Here is a 17,490-nt window from a genome sequence, read left to right on the forward strand (position 1 = left end):
TTTTTTTTTTTTTTTTTGGTGACCCATGGGTTTAACTAGGGCTCGCACAGGAGCGTGAGTGATATGTTACAATAGCACCCGCAGATTAGCAGTGGCTGCACCATGAAGAGACTGCCTCCCCTCGTCCAAGGGCAATGATCAGCTAAAAAGTAGGTCCTGCATTCATGCCTTCTAGAATGACTGGGGGGCGGGGGGGGGGTCATCTAGCCTGTGCCCAGAGCCATTATGTTCCCATCTCCTGCAGCAGATGATACAGATGAACGCCCCACCTCCCTCCTGAAGCCCTTGTTTTTCTGGGTTTCCTGCCACTGGCTCTCTCTCCTTCCTGTCCTAAGGGTATACTTTGCTGGCCTTGCTCTCTCTGCTCTGCTTCTCTGACACACTGGTGTCCTAGGACCTGTGATAACTTCGTGTCACAGGCAGGTCCATCCAGCAGCCTTCTGGTCTCTCACCCACAGTGTCCACAGTATCTTAGATTGCTATGCTCATGACAATGATATCTGCCTTCTGAAATTGTTGAAGCTTGCTCAAGCTAGCTCAGGCCAATCTAGCTGAGGAACACCCATCCATCTTGGAGCCACTCAGAGCTCACTCGGGATCCCTATTGTGGGGCAGTGAGTTGTGCACAGACAGCCAGGTCCACGGTCGAGCACAGGCCTGGAACCCAGGTGACCCTAAGGGACAGAAGGTGTTAGGCTATGCCCTCTGGGCCCCTGGCTCCAGCCTCGCACAACCCTCTACCCCCATAGAGGTGTGTGGCCATAAGTCACGTAGGCAATGCCCCAAGCTCCTGGTATTGTCTGGACTCCACCCCCACAGTTACCTGGCAACAGTCAGGTATGCTCCTCCCCACAGTTACCTGGCAACAGTCAGGTATGCTCCTCCCCACAGTTACCAGGCAATAGCCAGGATGGCCCAGCCCACAATAAAAGGAGCTGCTTGCCCCCTCCTCGCTCTCTTACCTCTTGATTCTTTCCCCCTTACTCCCCCTCTCTCCATCTTCCCTTTCCGCCTCTCTCCATGTGGCCTGGCCGGTCTCTACTTCCCTACCCTTTTCCTCTCTGCCTTTTTACAATAAATGTCTAAAAACCATGGACTGCCTCTTCTCATTGGGATCCGCCATGCTGGAGCAATGGATTAAGTCTTCCCCCTAACTGGTAGCCCGTCTAACCTCCCGCCAGGAGGCCTCCTTGCGCTCCAGCCACGGCTGCCACCAACCCAAGACGCCCATCAAGCAAGCCACCTGAGCCAGCCAAGACTCTCCTCCCCACGGTAACCATGGAGCTCTCCCCCTGCCCTTTTCCCTTCTGCCTCCAGGCCAGAGTTCTACCGCGGGCCCCCACCTATTCTCAGGTCTTCTGCGACATCCAGCCACGTCTGCAGTGTCCAGGACTGAGAACATGACGTCCCTGGCCTCCTTGCGGCTCAGGGACCCCAGAACTGGGTCTTGTGCGGTACCCAGCAGCTTCTGTGGTGCCCTAGAGTTGGAGCCCGACTCTGACAGGTCTGTGGGGACCCCAAACTGTACTTTCCTCACCCCCGGAGCGGAGTCCTGTGGCTTCCCACAGCCCGACACCTACCTGGTAGTGCCGTGGGGTGTGGGCAGTCAAACTGCCCACATCCACCTTGCTCAGTAGCCTGAGCCCTGGGCCAGACTCTGGATCCATTTTTTTTGTCCCACACCCTATACCAAGCCCCATCCACTCCAGGCTCTCCACTCCCCTACTGGTTTTCCCTTGTAGATCCATCCGAAGGTCCTCTTGCTGCCTTTCCTGAGCCCTGAAAGTTCTCATTTTCAGTGCAGTTCAGTCCTTGTAGGTTCTACTGTCCGAGTGATAAACTCTTAACTCTGCATGTCCCCAACTTGGACCATCAGTCAGGCCCCTTTGGCTAATGCTCACACTTCATGATCACTTAGCACCAACAGTTTAATCCTGTTAGCAGCCTGGATAGCAGTAATACTACTCTCACCACACAGAGCAGCAAACTATGGTACAAGAAGTTGCCCAACCAGCCTAGGGTCACACAGAAAATAAATGTCCCTCTGCCCTGAACCATTCAAACGTTTGTATGACTGACCCCCGTTTCAGGGCATACCTGACGCAACCATTCCCTTTGCCTGTTAACCTTTTGTACTGTTGAGATTTTAAAGTACACGGTTGTGTTGCCATTTCAAAAGAAACACTTTTCTGGGCCAGGCAAGTGGGCAGAGGTACCTGCAGTCATGACAGACCACATAATACTTGGGAGGTAGAGGCGGGTGGATCTCTCTAAGTTTAACGGTAGTTTGATCTACATGGTGAGTTCCAGGATAGCTAGGGCTACATAGCGAGACCCTGCCTCAAAACAATAATAGGTGTTACAGTCAGGGGTTTGGCACTTGAGAGGTGGAGGAAGGAGCTTCAGGAATCCAAGGTGGTGGTTGAAAGCAGATGCAAATAATACAAAGCAAAATAAGCTCCACCCGCAAGGACTCACACTGTATGCTCTGCTTTCCTTGTGGGATCCAGGCGTGTGATCACAAAGCTAGAAAGCAGATCATAAGAGAGAGCGAGCTTCAAGGAAGAGGGAAACAGAGGAAAATGGAATACATATGATGAAAAAGCAGAAGGCAGGAACCGGGGAGATGATGCGGGTGTGTGTGGGGGTAACAAGCTTGCTGCACAAGTGTAGGGAGCTGAGTTTGATCCCCAGCACCCATGAAAAAAGCCAGCACCATGCTACACAGCATGAAACCCCTGGCTGGGAATCAAAGACTGGAGGGTGCTAAGCTCTATTGACTGCCAGCCTCTCAGAACGGTGAGGTCCAGGTTCAACAAGAGATGGAGAGTCTTTGAGGGAAGAAGAGCTCTGGCCTCCTCCTGCATAGGCATATAAGATCATATACATATACCACACTCAGGTGCACATGTATGCACACACAGATACACATACACGTGTGCACATAGAAAGCAAGGGATGGTGCACATCTTTAATCCCAGCACTCAGGAGGCAGAGGCAGGCAGATTTCTGAGTTTGAGGCCAACCTGGTCTACAGAGTGAGTTCCAGGACAGCCAGGGCTACACAGAGAAACCCTGGCCTAAAGAAAAAGAAGGAAGAAAGAAAGAAGGCAGGGAGAAAGGAAAGAAGAGCAGCACCCCTGGGTCCCAGGCCAGCACTTTAGTCTATATTGTTGTGTCTTGTCTTTTGCGATTGGGTCACCTTATGTAGCCCAGGTTGCCGCACCTAATGACTACAGAGATCAAAGGCACGCACCGCCATGCTAGTTTGAGTTATTTACACTTGTGTGTGTCTGTGTGTGCAACATATGTTGTATGTGCAACAATCATGTTCAGACAGTGTCACAGAGTCCAGGAGAGGGCATCACAAGCCCTCAGGAACATGAGTGACAGGTTTTGAGCTGCCTGATGTGGGTGCAGGAAGGCAAATCTTGCTCTGCCAGAGCAGTAAGCACATCCTTGGAAGCCATTCTCCTGCCTCGGGTTTTCTTGTTCTTTGTTGAGACAGGGTTTCTCTGTGTAGCCCCGGTTATCCTAGAACTTACTCTGTAGATCAGGCTGGCCTCAAACTCAGAGATCCACCTGCCTCTGCCTTCTGAGTATTGAGATTAAAAGCGTGGGCCACCACAACCTGGCTGTAGTTATCATCTGTACGTTGAGTTTCCCTAAATAATAGCAAAGTGCTTTTGCTGTGTTTGAGACAAGATCATGTAGATTGGATGGAGATGACCTTGAACTTCAGACGTTCCTACCTCCGTTTCTGGAGCATTTTGATTGCAGGTATGTGCCACACCTGGTTTTACAGTGCATGGTAGGCAAGCAATCACTTGAGCTACAGACATCCTCCAGTCCTAGTAGCAAGTCTTTTCTAGATAATGCCCTGCTCTGGGAGTAGCACACATGTCCAGTCTCATTTAATCCTTATGACTGCTTCAGAGAAAAGTTGTGTTTGGAACCCCATTTACTAAGGAAGACAACAGGGGCTAAAGCAAACAGTGGTTTAGTGACTGACAGGGTGTTAACCCAGGCTCTGCCCCAGGCCCTACCTGACTCCTGCCCCACCTGCTCCAAAATAGCTGTCAGCAGGGATCTGGCCTTGAGCTGGATGTCTCACCTGCCTCCTGTGTAACACAAGAGACACTAGCCTGCTTCTGAGACTCCGCTATATCACCTAGTGATAGAGCGGGAAGGGTTTCGGAGGAAGTCCCAATAGAGTAGGGTTCCTAACATCACCTGCTCAGGAGAGAGCTCCTGGTGACATGGCCTTTTTTTCTAGAGCCTGCAGTGTCTGCTATCCATGAGCCTGGAGGTCTATTTACCCACAAGAAAGCAAGACAAGCCACCATGAGGTCCTAGGAGCTCCTACCTGAAAGGAGGCAGTCTTAGCTTCGTAAGCACTCCCTGATGGGTCCTTCCACTCCATGGCTGCTTCCCACCAGAACTTCTCAGCCACAGGCCAGGACACAGGCAGGCACCTGGTGCTTTTCATCATCACTCGGCTTCCTAATGGGTAGGACACAAATGACTCCAAGTACAGGAGTTTCCGGCTGAGCCAGCTCTGCCCAGCTGGAGTGGGACTGCAGGGGGCTCCCAGGGCCCTCTCACCCTCTACACCAGGAGTGTTTACCTGAGAGGTTCGAATTTCCATCCTGAGCACAGTCCAGTAACTTTCTGGTGTCCCTACTACAGGGCTAGCTAGCTGTACCCTCTTGTGAGTTAAATAACAACTGGATGGAGGGTAAAGGTCAGGAGTGGGGCTGGGGGGTGGCAGGAGGCAGGGATATCTGGGAGATGTCCAAGTCCTGGGGTTGGCCTTGCTGCCCAGGTAAGACTGCCTCTCCCTGGCCTCTCCTAGCCCTCCTGGTCACAGCCCACCTCCCCTTACAGTTGGCCCCATTTGGCCGGCATCCTACCTGGCAGGGATGAATGGAGCAAGACAAAGAAACACAGGGGCAGCACAGGAATAAGGCGACCTTGACCCAGTTCAAGTTTACTGGAGAAGAGGCCCTGTTTTACCAGATCAATTGGTTGAAAAAAAGAAAAAAAAAAAAAACAGTCGGAATGCATGACAAAGTCCTTGGACTGCAGATGACATCAAGAAAATGAGTCCAGGGCTGGTGAGATGGCTCAGTGGGTAAGAGCACCCGACTGCTCTTCCGAAGGTCCAGAGTTCAAATCCCTGCAACCACATGGTGGCTCACAACCATCCGTAACGAGATCTGGCGCCCTCTTCTGGAGTGTCTGAAGACAGCTACAGTGTACTTACATATAATAAATAAATAAATCTTTTAAAAAAAAAAAAAGAAAATGAGTCCAGGCCGGGCATGGTGGCACATACCTTTAATCCCAGCACTTGGGAGGCAGAGGCAGGTGGATTTCTGAGTTTGAGGCCAGCCTGGTCTACAGAGTGAGTTCCAGGACAGCCAAGGCTACAGAGAAACCCTGTCTTGAAAAACCAAAAAAAAAAAAAAAAGAGAAAAAGAAAAAAAATGAGTTAGTCCAGGCCTTCTTCCCTAGTGTTTCTGACTCAGTCTAATGTGCATCAGACACAGGGGTGACAGTGTCTAGGAGCTGGGTACAAGACCCATGTTACAGCTGGGCGTTGGGGCTGGATACTGAAGCAAGCCCAGCTCCTTCCTAGCGGGAGGAGGCTTGGAGTCAGCTGCTTCAGGGATTTTTACAGAAACGTTAATTTCACGTGTGCAGGTGTCATGTGTGTGTGTGCTCATGCATGTGCATGCGCACCACAGAGCTCCTGTGAAGGTCAGGGTCTTCCACCATACAGGTGGTTGAGCTGGAACTCAGGTCCTGAAGCTTTGTCCTTAGGGCACTTTCACCATGGAGCCATTTCAGCAGCCCAGCTCCAGAGTTTTAGGCCCGCTCTGTGGCTTATCACACAGATAAAACATCTATTAGGAAACACAGAGGCATGGAAAGTCAGAGCTACGCATTTGTACCAAGTTCAAAAGTGTGGCGCTGGCCTTGTGTCCGTTCCAGCCTCACCAGCCTGAGGCCTTTGTCCCCACACCTACCCTCACGTCCTCAGCTGTTCTGCACATTCCTCATTCTGCATTCTGAGTCCAGAACTTTGTAATGAACGTAAATGTTCACACACACGCTTGTGTCTATAATGTTCATGTGTTCGTGCAAGTGTGTGAAAACCAGAGGTTAACTGGTGTCTTCCTCAACTGTTAGTTTTTTCCTTTTTAAGACAGGGTCTCAGCCAGGCGGTGGTGGCACACGCCTTTAATCCCAGCACTCGGGAGACAGAGGCAGGCAGATTTCTGAGTTCGAGGCCAGCCTGGTCTACAGAGTTCCAGGACAGCCAGGGCTATGAAACCGTCTCGAAACAAACAAACAAACAAACAACAAACAAAAAGACAGGGTCTCACACTGAGCCTACTGACTCAGCCTGACTAGCTGGCCAGAAAGCCAGACCCCTCTCATCTCCTTAGTGCTTCCCTGTGCTTGGACAGCAAGCACTTGACTGACTCGCCATCTCCCCAGGCCTTCACTTTTTTTTTTTTTGATTTATTTATTATCATACATAAGTAGACTGTAGCTGTCTTCAGACACACCAGAAGAGGGCATCCGATCTCATTACAGATGGTTATGAGCCACCATGTGGTTGCTGGGATTTGAACTCAGGACCTCCAGAAGAGCAGTCAGTGCTCTTAGCTGCTGAGCCATCTCTCCAGCCCCAGGCCTTCACTTCTAATGGACTCTACTCCATCAGAGTAATTGGAACCTACTAGAGCCTGAATTCCCAGCCATGAAACTTAACTGGAAAATGGCGACTGGAGAAAGTCCCATGGGCTGTGGTGAAGTCTAAATCCAATAATAAATCTATTATACACAGTGACTTCCAGGAAGCTACGGAGGAAGTCAGTGAATACAAACCCTGAGACTGGGCGTGGCTCAGTGGTAGAGCACTTACCCAGTTTTGGGTCCAATCTCTAGCAAAGGGCTGAATTCCTTGAATACTTCCGGGGAGACAGTCTGGAACAGAACAGCTCTATTAGTTTGTCTTCATGTCACTGAGCCACAAAGACTGCCCTAAGTTCTCGTTATAGCGGATTGAATAATGTCCTCTCCAATCATGCCCTAAGCATGTGGCCTTACGGAGAGACGGTCTCCGCAGACGTAACTGATGGAATTATCCTGGGCAGTAAACCCAACAACAGATATCCTCACAGATACCTACACAGAAGATGCTGACGGATGGTTTCCAGAACCAAGATTGCTGTGAATGATGGTGCACACCTCTAATCCTAGCTCCCTAAAGGAGGAAGCAGGGAGATTTGCAGTTCTGGACATCCTAGTCTACATGACAGCTTTGTCTCAAAATAAAGGACTGAGAGATGGCTGCATGGTTAAAAGTTCTAGCTGCAAATCCAGAGGACCCTGGTTCAATTCCCAGCACATACACGGCAGCAGCGCACAACCATCTTTAACTCCAGTTCCAGGGAGTCAGCCCTCTTCTGGCCTCCCTGGGTACCAGGAATACAGAAGAGCATAAACATGCAAGGAAAAAAGAAAATACAAAAAAAAAAAAAAAAAAAAAAAAAAAAAAAAAAAAAAAACACAGGCCAAGTACTGTATCAGCTCCCAGAGCTAGTGGACTAAAATTGTCCTTTTCAGGCAGCTCTGTGATGTCACCCCAGGAAACTCTTATGGAATCTATTGCCTAGGTCAGTGCCCTAAGGGTCCCTACCCTCCATCCTTAGGACCACCCCATCTCCACACTGGCCTTCCATCCTGCCCTCACCCCAACCCATGTGATCGCCACCTGACCCTGCTCTGGTCACTTCCCCCAAGCCCTGGAGCTACAGGCTACACTTGTCACTCCATGACTGTAAGGCTACAGTGCCCTGCTTATCAGTCCAATCTGAGGATTTAGGAGCCAAAGCAGCCCGGGCCCAGCAGCTCACTCCGTCTCAGCTTATAGCACTCGCCAACACCAAGCACAAGGACACTGGCACTGTGGACACACCTTCTTCGGGGGTGAAGAGCACAGTGGAAGGTACCCAGGAGGAGAGGACGGCAAACCCTGAATGTCTCCAGAGTACTGGGTGGTAGAGAAGAACTGGCAGTGTCCTAGCTGACCAAACCCTAGCTTCTAGCTGAGACAAGAGCTGAGGGAAGGTCTGAACACAGGAAACGCAGCCATTTACTGGAAAAAAATAACCAACTTTTAATTTAACCAATCAAACTGCGTCCAGGAATGTCTCTAAACTTAACAAAACAAAATAAAATTCTCCTTTTAAAGGAACCAGGAGTCCACACAGCCCCACGCTCCTAAGGTCTAGAGCAAAAGTAGCCCATTTTGGAGGCGCCTCTGCCCCTCAAATTCTCATCCAGAGGAAGGGCTGGCGATGGTGAGGGACCTGTACCTTCCTCCCACCATGCAAGGAGTTCTTAGAAAGTCACAGTGGGTGAGCTTCTCCCACCTCACTTTGTGTCCACGCTGAGACCTCCAGAGAGGGGCAGGCAGGATACCTCCACCCCAGCCCACTCAGGCAGCTGCTCCCAGTGCCAGGGTGGGAGCAAATATGTACTGGAGGAGAAAAATCTCAAATGTCCCATCACGTCACATGTTCCATGCAAAGGAAGCAATCCACTCCTAACCTAAGAACAACACCGGCCAGTTCCGGCCTCAGAAGACACGTTCAAATTCCGTCTGGTTGGTGGTGGCGGGATTTCTGCTCTGGTTGGTGGACTGCTGGGTGATCTGGCTGCCCTTCCGCCGTGGCGGTGCCAGGTACTCAAACATAGACGTCAAGTGAGTAGACAGCATGCCCTTGAGGTCCGAGGGCATGGGGTCCGACCAGAAGAAGTCGTGGTTGAGGGCATCGTCACTGTCAATCCGTTGCGCAGGGTCCAGCACCAGCAGCTTGTCAATGAGGTCCAGAGCATAGGGGTCGCGCACGTAGGCCTTTAGACGGTCCTTCACCTTCCGCTTCTGGCCCTTCACAAGTTCCAGCTTTTCAAACAGCTCATACTTGTCTACATTTGGCCACACCTAAGAGAGGCGTTGAGGAGAGAACGGAGCTGGAGTAAGACTATCTGAGATGCCAGGGGGATGGGTTTCTAAAACAATTTCTCCCAGAGGTTCCCTGACCTCCCCTCCATCACAGAGATCACATCTTCAAGTTAAAAGCACCAGTCACCAGATGGAGCATACCCCTAGTGCCTGAACACCTTACACAAGTCAGCTGCGATAAATGTGCCAGCCCCCGTTCAGGCACATTCCCATTTTACAAACAAAAAATAAAATAAACAAACAAACAAAAAAATCACACGAGCTGGGCAGTGGTGGTGCATACCTGTAAACCCAGAATTTGGGAGGCAGAGGCAGGCGGATTCCTGAGTTCGAGGTCAGCCTGGTCTACAGAGTGGTAGGAAAAAACAAAACAAACAAACAAAAAAACAAAACAAACAAACAAAAACAAAACAAACAAACAAACAAAACCAAGAAACTTTGTCTCTAGAAGCTTGTGCTGACGCTTGGTCTCCAGCAGGTGGCGCTATTGGGAGGTGGCAGAAACTTGTGGGAGGAGGGGGGACCACCCAAAGGGGAAGGAACCATGAGGCCTGCTGAATGTGTGCTGAAGCCTCTGGGGTTGTGAGTGGGCCACCATTGGAGCTACACACTGGACCCATGTTCTGCTCAATCCCCACCATGGCCACACCCTCTCTCCAGTGGACTCTCTACTATGACACTTAGCAGCATCTCTGCACCAAAGCAAAGACTAAACAACCTTTTTGTTTTTCTGAACAAAAGCAACTCTTGGTGTTTTTGTTTTTCTCATGTACTTACTTTGTCACGGCAACATAGAGCCCATAAAACCAACATTAAGAGTGGTAAGGAGGGCTGGTGAGATGGCTCAGTGGGTAAGAGCACCCGCCTGCTCTTCTGAAGGTCCGAAGTTCAAATCCCAGCAACCACATGGTGGCTCACAACCACCCGTAATGAGATCTGATGCCCTCTTCTGGTGCTGTCTGAAGACAGCTACAGTGTACTACAGTGTACTTACATATAATAAATAAATAAATAAATCTTTAAAAGAAAAAAAAAAAAGGATTGGTAAGGAGCCGGGCGTGGTGGCGCACGCCTTTAATCCCAGCACTTGGGAGGCAGAGGCAGGCAGATTTCTGAGTTTGAGGCCAGCCTGGTCTACAGCGTGAGTTCCAGGACAGCCAGGGCTACACAGAGAAACCCTGTCTCAAAAAAACAAAAACAAGCAAAAAACTCAAAGCCTGCCCTCAGAGATACTGAACAGTAAGCCTGGCCTGCAGCAATCAGCTTCCTCTACAGAAGGACTCCACTCTCCACTACTGGCCAGAGGCCCTGGGTCTCTGCATCCCCCAGGAACACCCAGTTCAGTTACTCACCTCTGGGGTGATGGAGCCACAGAGCTGGCTGATGAGGGCGAGCTGGTGCTGCTCTGTGTTACCCTGCATGATAGGGCTACGAGTCCACATCTCTGCCATGATGCACCCAGCACCCCAAAGGTCAATGGGCGGGCCGTAGTCCCGCTCTCCTGAGAAGAAGAGGGTACTTAAGCCCAAGGGCCTCCTGAGACTCCATGTCCCAGAGCTGATGGCTCAAGAGGCCCCCGGCAATGGGGGCTGTGGCCAGGTAGGCACCCCGCCCCTGCCCCCCTCTGCCCTCTCGGGAGTCCTCACCGAGCAGCAGCTCCGGAGGCCGGTACCACAATGTCACCACACGGTTGGTGTATCGGTTGGGCTGGCTATTCTTAGCTAGGCTGAAGGCACGGGCCAGCCCAAAATCTGCCAGCTTCAGGACCCCATCCCGGGTAATGAGCACATTCGCAGCCTTCATGTCTCTGTGCAAGATCTAAAGGAAGGACACATGAGAGCTCAGTCAGGTTTCATAGCATCCTGGAGCCTTGCCTACCCAACAGTGAAGAGCAGAGAAGCCCCAGTCTGCCTCACCTTGTTCCTGTGGATGTAGTAGAGGCCATTCAGCAGCATCTGCATCACTCTCTTGATCTCAGACAATGTGAACTTGACTAAGACATTGCTCAGCAGCCCAGCAAGGTCATGCTCACAGAAGTCAAATACCAGATAGATGCTGCCCTTGCAGCGGTTATACGGTGAGGCTGATACAGAAGGGGCAGGGAGAAAAATAAATAAAAACCTGCACCCACCTCATTTTCCACAGACAACTCCCAGTCCTCCAACCCACAGACACCCAACTCCAACCAAGGCCAGAGAAGCTGGGGGGCCGGCACTCAGGAGACAGAGGCAGATGGACCTCTAAGTGTGAGGCCAGCCTGGTCTATGGCGCAAGGTCCAGGACAGCCAGGGCTACACAGAGAAACCTTGTCTCAAATCCCCTTTTTCTCCTGAGGCAAGCAACACACCTTTGGTCCGACAAATCTCAATTAGGTTCACCACATTCTCATGTTTTAGGAGCTGTAGAATCTTGATTTCCCGCAAGGCTGTGATGGGGAACTAGGGAGGAGAAAGAGGAAGTGGTCAAAATTGAGAGCACAACAGACCGAGGATCTGGGGGTGGAGTGGGGGTGTGTCTGGGGTCTATACTGAGGGACAGAGGTTGAAAGGCAGGCGAGAGAATCGTTCCTGTGTGATGGTTCCTATCTGGAATCCAATTCTCGTATCAGGAGACAGAGACATCAGAACCACCAAGTTCAAGGCCAGACTGCTTAGTTGAGCTCCTGATTCAAAAAGAAGGGAGAGGGGAAGATATATCTATATTTATCTGTAGCTAGCCAGATCTGTAGCAAAATACAAAATAAGTACAAACACACACATATCTCAAGGAGCTGCTAGGTGTTGCCATCGAGATAATGCTGGCCTTGAACTTGTTTACGAACCATCTCCTTTCCTCAGTCTTATGAATGCTGGGATTATAATCTGGGAATTTACTTTAGACAAAGTGTTTATAGGGATAAACACTTTGGCACTAACACTTATGGGTTAAGATCAAGAAATTTGCAGGGCAGTGGTGGCGCACGCCTTTAATCCCAGCACTCGGGAGGCAGAGGCAGGCGGATCTATGAGTTCCAGGCCAGCCTGGTCTACAAAGTGAGTTCCAGATCAGCCAGGACTACACAGAGAAACCTTGTCTCAGAAACAAAAAAGAAAGAAAGAAAGAAAGAAAGAAAGAAAGAAAGAAAGAAAGAAAGAAAGAAAGGATCAAGAAATTTCCTGGGAATGGAGATAGTTGAATGGTTAAGGAAACTGGCTATGGTCACGTGTGGCAGCCCAGCCCTCTTTATTTCCAGCAGTCAGGAAACTCAGGCAGTTGATCCTCTGTGATTCTGAGAACAGCCTGGACCAAACAGTGAGTTCCAGGACAGCTGGGGCTACAGAGAGATTTTGTATCAAACAAAACATAGAGTCCCTGCTTCAGGGAAACATACACACACCACAGCACTGGCTGTCCTCCCCGAGGACCCAGGTTCAATTCCCAGCACCCACACAGTGGATCTTTTGTCCCAAATGATCCAAGGCAACCTCGAACACCTTTCTGGCTTCCTCGGGTACCCAGGTACTGGAGAATAGTGCTGTACACAGACATGCCAGAAAACAGAAGACCTACAGACACAAAGTAAGACAAACAGCCTTTTCCTTACAAAGGCAATGTGCTGAGGCTGATGGAAACAACACCTTTCAGAACATCACCTTAAGCTCAGCGGCCTTTTAAACGGCCTGTGCACAAATGATCTCTTCATACAAAACAAAATTCAACGCCAAGCTAAGCTGAAAGTTTTCAAAGACCCAACTTCTAGAGTCAACCTGCACTCCATGGGAAAAGCATAGGCTCCCTCCCGTGGCTCCCACAAAACTTTGCCACTAAAGCTCAAAAGTCTAAATGGAAAGCCAAATTCCTTGTTCCACGGAAAACCGAAAAACACTAGGTGGAATCTCAGCACAAAACCCTTTGAAGTAGCGGTGTGGAAACCCAGCCAGGTTAGAAGAAGGTAGGCCCAGTGGTCCGTATACTCACCCCCTCCTTCTCATTCTCCATCAACACTTTCTTCAGAGCCACCTTCTGGCCCGTCTGACGGTGCTTGGCTTTAAAGACTTCCCTGCAGGCACAGAGAAAGACCCAAGGGACCCATCAGGCATTTCCGCAGGGAGCGCCCCTCCCCCGCGGGAAGGGGAACAGCAAGAGCCCAGACCCACGGCGGGTGGGGTGCGGCCTCGTATCCCGGACGCGGTCACTCCACACCGCGTGTCTTCTGTCCTCCTCCCGGCCTCTGCTTACTCCTACTCAGCCCCTACCCCTCCCCTAGAGGTGGCCGCTCACATTCTGAGTGGCTCTCAGCAACCCTACCCAACCCCCATCACGGGCCCCAAGCTCCTCCCTGCCAGTCAGCTCGGTTGGGCCGGGAACGTCTGCGCCGCGGCCGAGCAAGACCGGGCAACAGCCACGGAAACAGAAGCTTCCGGACCATCTCGGCCCGGGCTCTGGGCGACCCGACGTCGGCCCTGGAAAGTGCAGGTCCCGGGCTCGCGGTCCCACGCGGCCTAATCTTACCCGAATGTGCCTTGGCCGATCTTGGCAAGTTTCTCGTACTTGGTGACCTCATCGCAGAACGGGCATTCCACCGAGTCGTACTGCTTGGCCATGGCCGCCTCCAGCGCGCCGCCGCCGCCGCCGCCGCCTCCCCCAGCCGCAGCTCCCGCCGCTCCCGGTCCCGACACACTCCAGGCCCCTCCGCGGCCGCGCCACTTCCGCCTCCACGGCCACTTCCGGCCTCGAGGTGCGGAGCCCGCCTCTTCCGGTCTCCGCCCGCCGCCAGGCCCCCTGGGACTTGTAGTTCCCGGGAGGCCAGGGGGAGCCAGAGCTGCAGAGGAGCCTCCGCCGCCGCCACTGCCCCCGCCTCCGCCGCCGCCACCAGCGCTGTTGGCGGCCCCGATCGGGGGCGCAGGGAGCCGTGGCGCTGGGGCTGGGGCTCGCGGCGGTGCGTCCCGCTGCATTGGCCCGGGCCGTGCTGCTGCCGAAGCTGCTGCCGCTCTGGCTCCCGATCCGGGGCCAGCCGCAGTGCCCTGCTCCTCCTCCTCCGACGGCGCCGCCTCCGCCGGGCTGCGCGGGGCGGCGGGTGGGGGGGGAGGCCTGGGGGCGGAGGCTCCCTGGCCAAGCCCGGCCCGGGGCGGCCGGGCAAGGGGGCGAGATAGGCAGAGCAGACGAGGAGGCGGCCCGAGAGCCCGGGAGGGGGCGCGTTATAAAGGGGGAGGTGCCCGTCCTGGCCTCCCCTCCCCCTCCGCCCGCCCCCTCCCTCCTCCTCCCACCCTCCGCGGCCGCACCTGCCGCCGCCGCCTCCCGCCCTCCCGCTCCCAGTCCAGCGTCCGCCCTCGGCGCGTCACTGCTCTCAGCCCCTCCTCTGCCTTTGGAGGTGGGGCTCCGCACTAGACACCTGCCTGCGGCTCCCTCCTGCGTGCCTCAGTTTACCCCCGAATGCCAGCTGCCACAGAATGGCCCTTCTTCCAGGGCCGGGAGTGTGCTCCCGGTGAGGCGAAGGCAGGAGGTGCCGTGGGAGCGGCCTTGAGGCTAGGGGAAGAGAGAACTGCCCCCGCTGCCACCTCCGTCGTCTCAGCCACCCGCCGTTGACATGGCAACTGACGGCCGCCAGGGGGCGCGGCGACACTGTGGGCGGTGAGCGAGCAACGCTCAGGCCTAAACCCTTGGATCCTGTGTTGACAGGATGGATCTACTACAATCTTCCTTCACAGAGCCGCGCCAAAGCTGGTCTGTCCAGAGTCAATCATTCCCAAAACTGTTAACATTGAGCCGGCACTCCTGGTGCTTTTGAAATGGGCGTGAGCCGGGCCTTGATGGCGCACGCCTTTAATCCCAGCACTTGGCAGAGGCAGATGGATTTCTGAGTTCGAGGCCAGCCTGGTCTACAGAGCGAGTTCCAGGACAGCCAGGAAAAACAACAATAACACAGAGAGACAGAGAGGAGAGTCTGAAGTCTGTTATGTCTTCCTCTACTGTCTTGAAATTCTGAGCTGATCATGGCCGATCTTTCCAGCGTTTACCTCCTGGGCTGTGGTCCTGCAAGCTCCCTACTGTTTCAGTTTCCCAATCCCTCCTGTCTTCAGAGTTGCCACCCCACTCTCCAGGGTCAGCTGCAGGCTTCCCGTTTGCTTCCCCCTCTTGTTTGATGGAGACAGGTCCTGGCTGGTCTGGTGCTCACCAAGTAGTCTAGGCTGACCTTTGAACTCCAGGCATCCCTCCCAGCTCACGGTATCACAGTGTCCAGCAGTGCTTTCCAGGTTTATCCCACATTGTCTGGGCTTGAAGATTCTTGGAAGGAGGACTGGTTTCGGTGATCCTAGAGCCCCAGAGTACCTGCTATGAGAAGGATCCTGGCAGCAAGATTTTTCAAGACCCTCCATAGAGCCAGGGCTTTAAAGGAGATCAAGCCATATGACAGGGAGTGACCCAGAGCCTACCTTCCTGGATACACTGCTTACCTGAAACAAGAAGGGGGGTGGGGGGCGCGACCAGGTGTAAGGAGAGAGTAAGTGCATTAATTACCATGATAGGATGTGGCTAAGTCACCTTTAGCCCTGCACAGGAGTTATTTCTATTATCAGTTATTCACGGAGCACTGCTCTTCCCTCCACTGTACATAACGACCCTGACACTCAGAGGTGAGATGACTGGGCCATGGTCACACAGCCAGTCAGTGGCCACACTAGCTTTGAACCAGGTAAGTTTGGCATAAACTCCCAACAGTCCTACGTCAAGGCCCCTCCCAATCTGGGCTCAGCATGAAACTGTGACAAAACTTGGGAGTGATCTCACCTGGTGCTCACTGCGGGGGTGGGGGTGGGGGGTGGGGTGGAGGAGTAGTGGGGGGGTGAGGAGGTGTGGCAGGTAACAGTAGCACTGAGGGCCTGGACTTTGCAGGGTTTATGTGGAGTTTTAAGCCGTAGCTGGTGCCTGTTTCTCATGAGCCCTCCCTAAGTCGCATCCTGTGGGCAGAGAGGCTTTAGCAGGGTTTCCTGTGATGTTGTCACCTCTGGCCCCAACAAGAGCCCTGACATCTTTCAGTCACTTCCTCAGAGTCATGGGCCCTCAGCCCTCCACAGGGAAGCAATGGTGGTCTGGAGGCTTTGTAAGGGCTGCCCAGTTCTGAAGTCCAGGTTCTCCACCACTGGTAAATCCAGGAGGGGACTAGAGAGAAATTAGCCTTTCGAATCCACTTTGGCTACCGCTTTGTTGGCTACAAATAATGCCTGCTTCCTGTGGATTGCCAAAACCACCAAGGCCCAACATGTGACTCAGCCTCTGTCAACACCTGCTGACTGGCTGGCTGATGACACCCCCTCAAGAGGGTCTGGTGTATGGCCATTTAACAGCTCGGAAGCCAAGCCTGGTGGCAGACAACTGGAATCCCAGCTACTAAAGAAACTGAAACAGGAAAGTTCAAAGTCTAGGGCTTGTTTGGGCTAGAAAGTAAGTTCAAAGCCAGTTTAGAGTCTCCGTGAGAACTGGTCTAAAAAAACGAAAAAATAAAGCCAGGTATGGCCCACACGTTTAATCCCAGCACTCGGGAGGCTGAGTCAGGTGAGTCTCTGTGAGTTTGAGACCAGGCTGGTCTATACAATGAGTTCCAGATCAGCCAGAGCTACATAACAAGAATCTGTCTCAAAAAATAAAATAAGCCAGGCGTGGTGGCGCACGCCTTTAATCCCAGCACTNGGGAGGCAGAGGCAGGAGGATTTCTGAGTTCGAGGTCAGCCTGGTCTACAGAGTGAGTTCCAGGACAGCCAAGATTATACAGAGAAACCCTGTCTCGAAAAACCAATAAATAAATAAATTAAATTAATTTAATTTAAAAAATACAAAGCCTTAGAGTGTTTTTCTAGACTAACTTTGAACTCACAAAGATCTCCTTGCCTCTGCTTCCCAAATGCTGGAATTAAAGGTTTGTGCCACTAGCTCAACTCCAGCTTTTGACCTTACCCAGGATCGTGGTTTGAATATGAATGGCATCCATGGATGAGTGGTGGTAGCACACACTTTTAATCCCAGCCCTTGAGAGGCAGAGGTTGATGGATCTCTGTAACTTTAATTGTTTCAAAACCGATTTTTTTTAAAAAGATTTATTTATTATATGTGAGTACACTGTAGCTGTCTTCAGACACACCAGAAGAGGGCGTCAGATCTCGTTACGGATGGTTGTGAGCCACCATGTGGTTGTTGGGATTTGAACTCCGGACCTTTGGAAGAGCAGTTGGGTGCTCTTACCCACTGAGCCATCTCACCAGCCCCTCAAAACCGATTTTTAATGATGGTTCTTTTTTTTTTTTTTTTTTTTGGTTTTTCGAGACAGGGTTTCTCTGTGTAGCCCCAGCTGTCCTGGAACTCACTTTGTAGACCAGGCTGGCCTCGAACTCAGAAATCCACCTGCCTCTGCCTCCTGAGTGCTGGGATTAAAGGCGTGCGCCACCACGCCCGGCTTTAATGATGGTTCTTAA

The 17,490-nt window shown here is 52.2% G+C and overlaps 2 protein-coding genes across 2 annotated transcripts in view; both read right to left on the minus strand.

Moving 5' to 3' along the window:
- Fpgs (folylpolyglutamate synthase) overlaps window positions 1-4,729 on the minus strand; it is a 24,802-nt gene extending 20,073 nt beyond the window's left edge. The window contains exons 1-2 of the mRNA XM_021184183.2: window positions 4,628-4,729; window positions 4,367-4,503 (exon numbers count right to left, since the gene is read on the minus strand). Coding sequence (XP_021039842.1) covers window positions 4,367-4,492 — 126 coding nt within the window. The 5' untranslated portion in view covers window positions 4,493-4,503; window positions 4,628-4,729. The remainder of the gene's footprint in view (window positions 1-4,366; window positions 4,504-4,627) is intronic.
- A 3,440-nt stretch (window positions 4,730-8,169) lies between these two features.
- Cdk9 (cyclin dependent kinase 9) lies at window positions 8,170-14,227 on the minus strand. The gene is made up of 7 exons (XM_021150233.2): window positions 13,535-14,227; window positions 13,001-13,082; window positions 11,391-11,481; window positions 10,960-11,126; window positions 10,690-10,861; window positions 10,396-10,544; window positions 8,170-9,022 (listed from the first exon to the last, which is right to left on the minus strand). Exons 1-7 carry the CDS (start codon window positions 13,975-13,977, stop codon window positions 8,657-8,659), a joined length of 1,470 nt encoding a protein of 489 aa, XP_021005892.2. The 5' UTR covers window positions 13,978-14,227; the 3' UTR covers window positions 8,170-8,656.
- Between the last annotated feature and the right edge of the window lie 3,263 nt (window positions 14,228-17,490).

Source organism: Mus caroli, chromosome 2 (genome assembly GCF_900094665.2).
Source record: "Mus caroli chromosome 2, CAROLI_EIJ_v1.1, whole genome shotgun sequence".
Classification (NCBI taxonomy): Eukaryota; Metazoa; Chordata; class Mammalia; order Rodentia; family Muridae; genus Mus; species Mus caroli.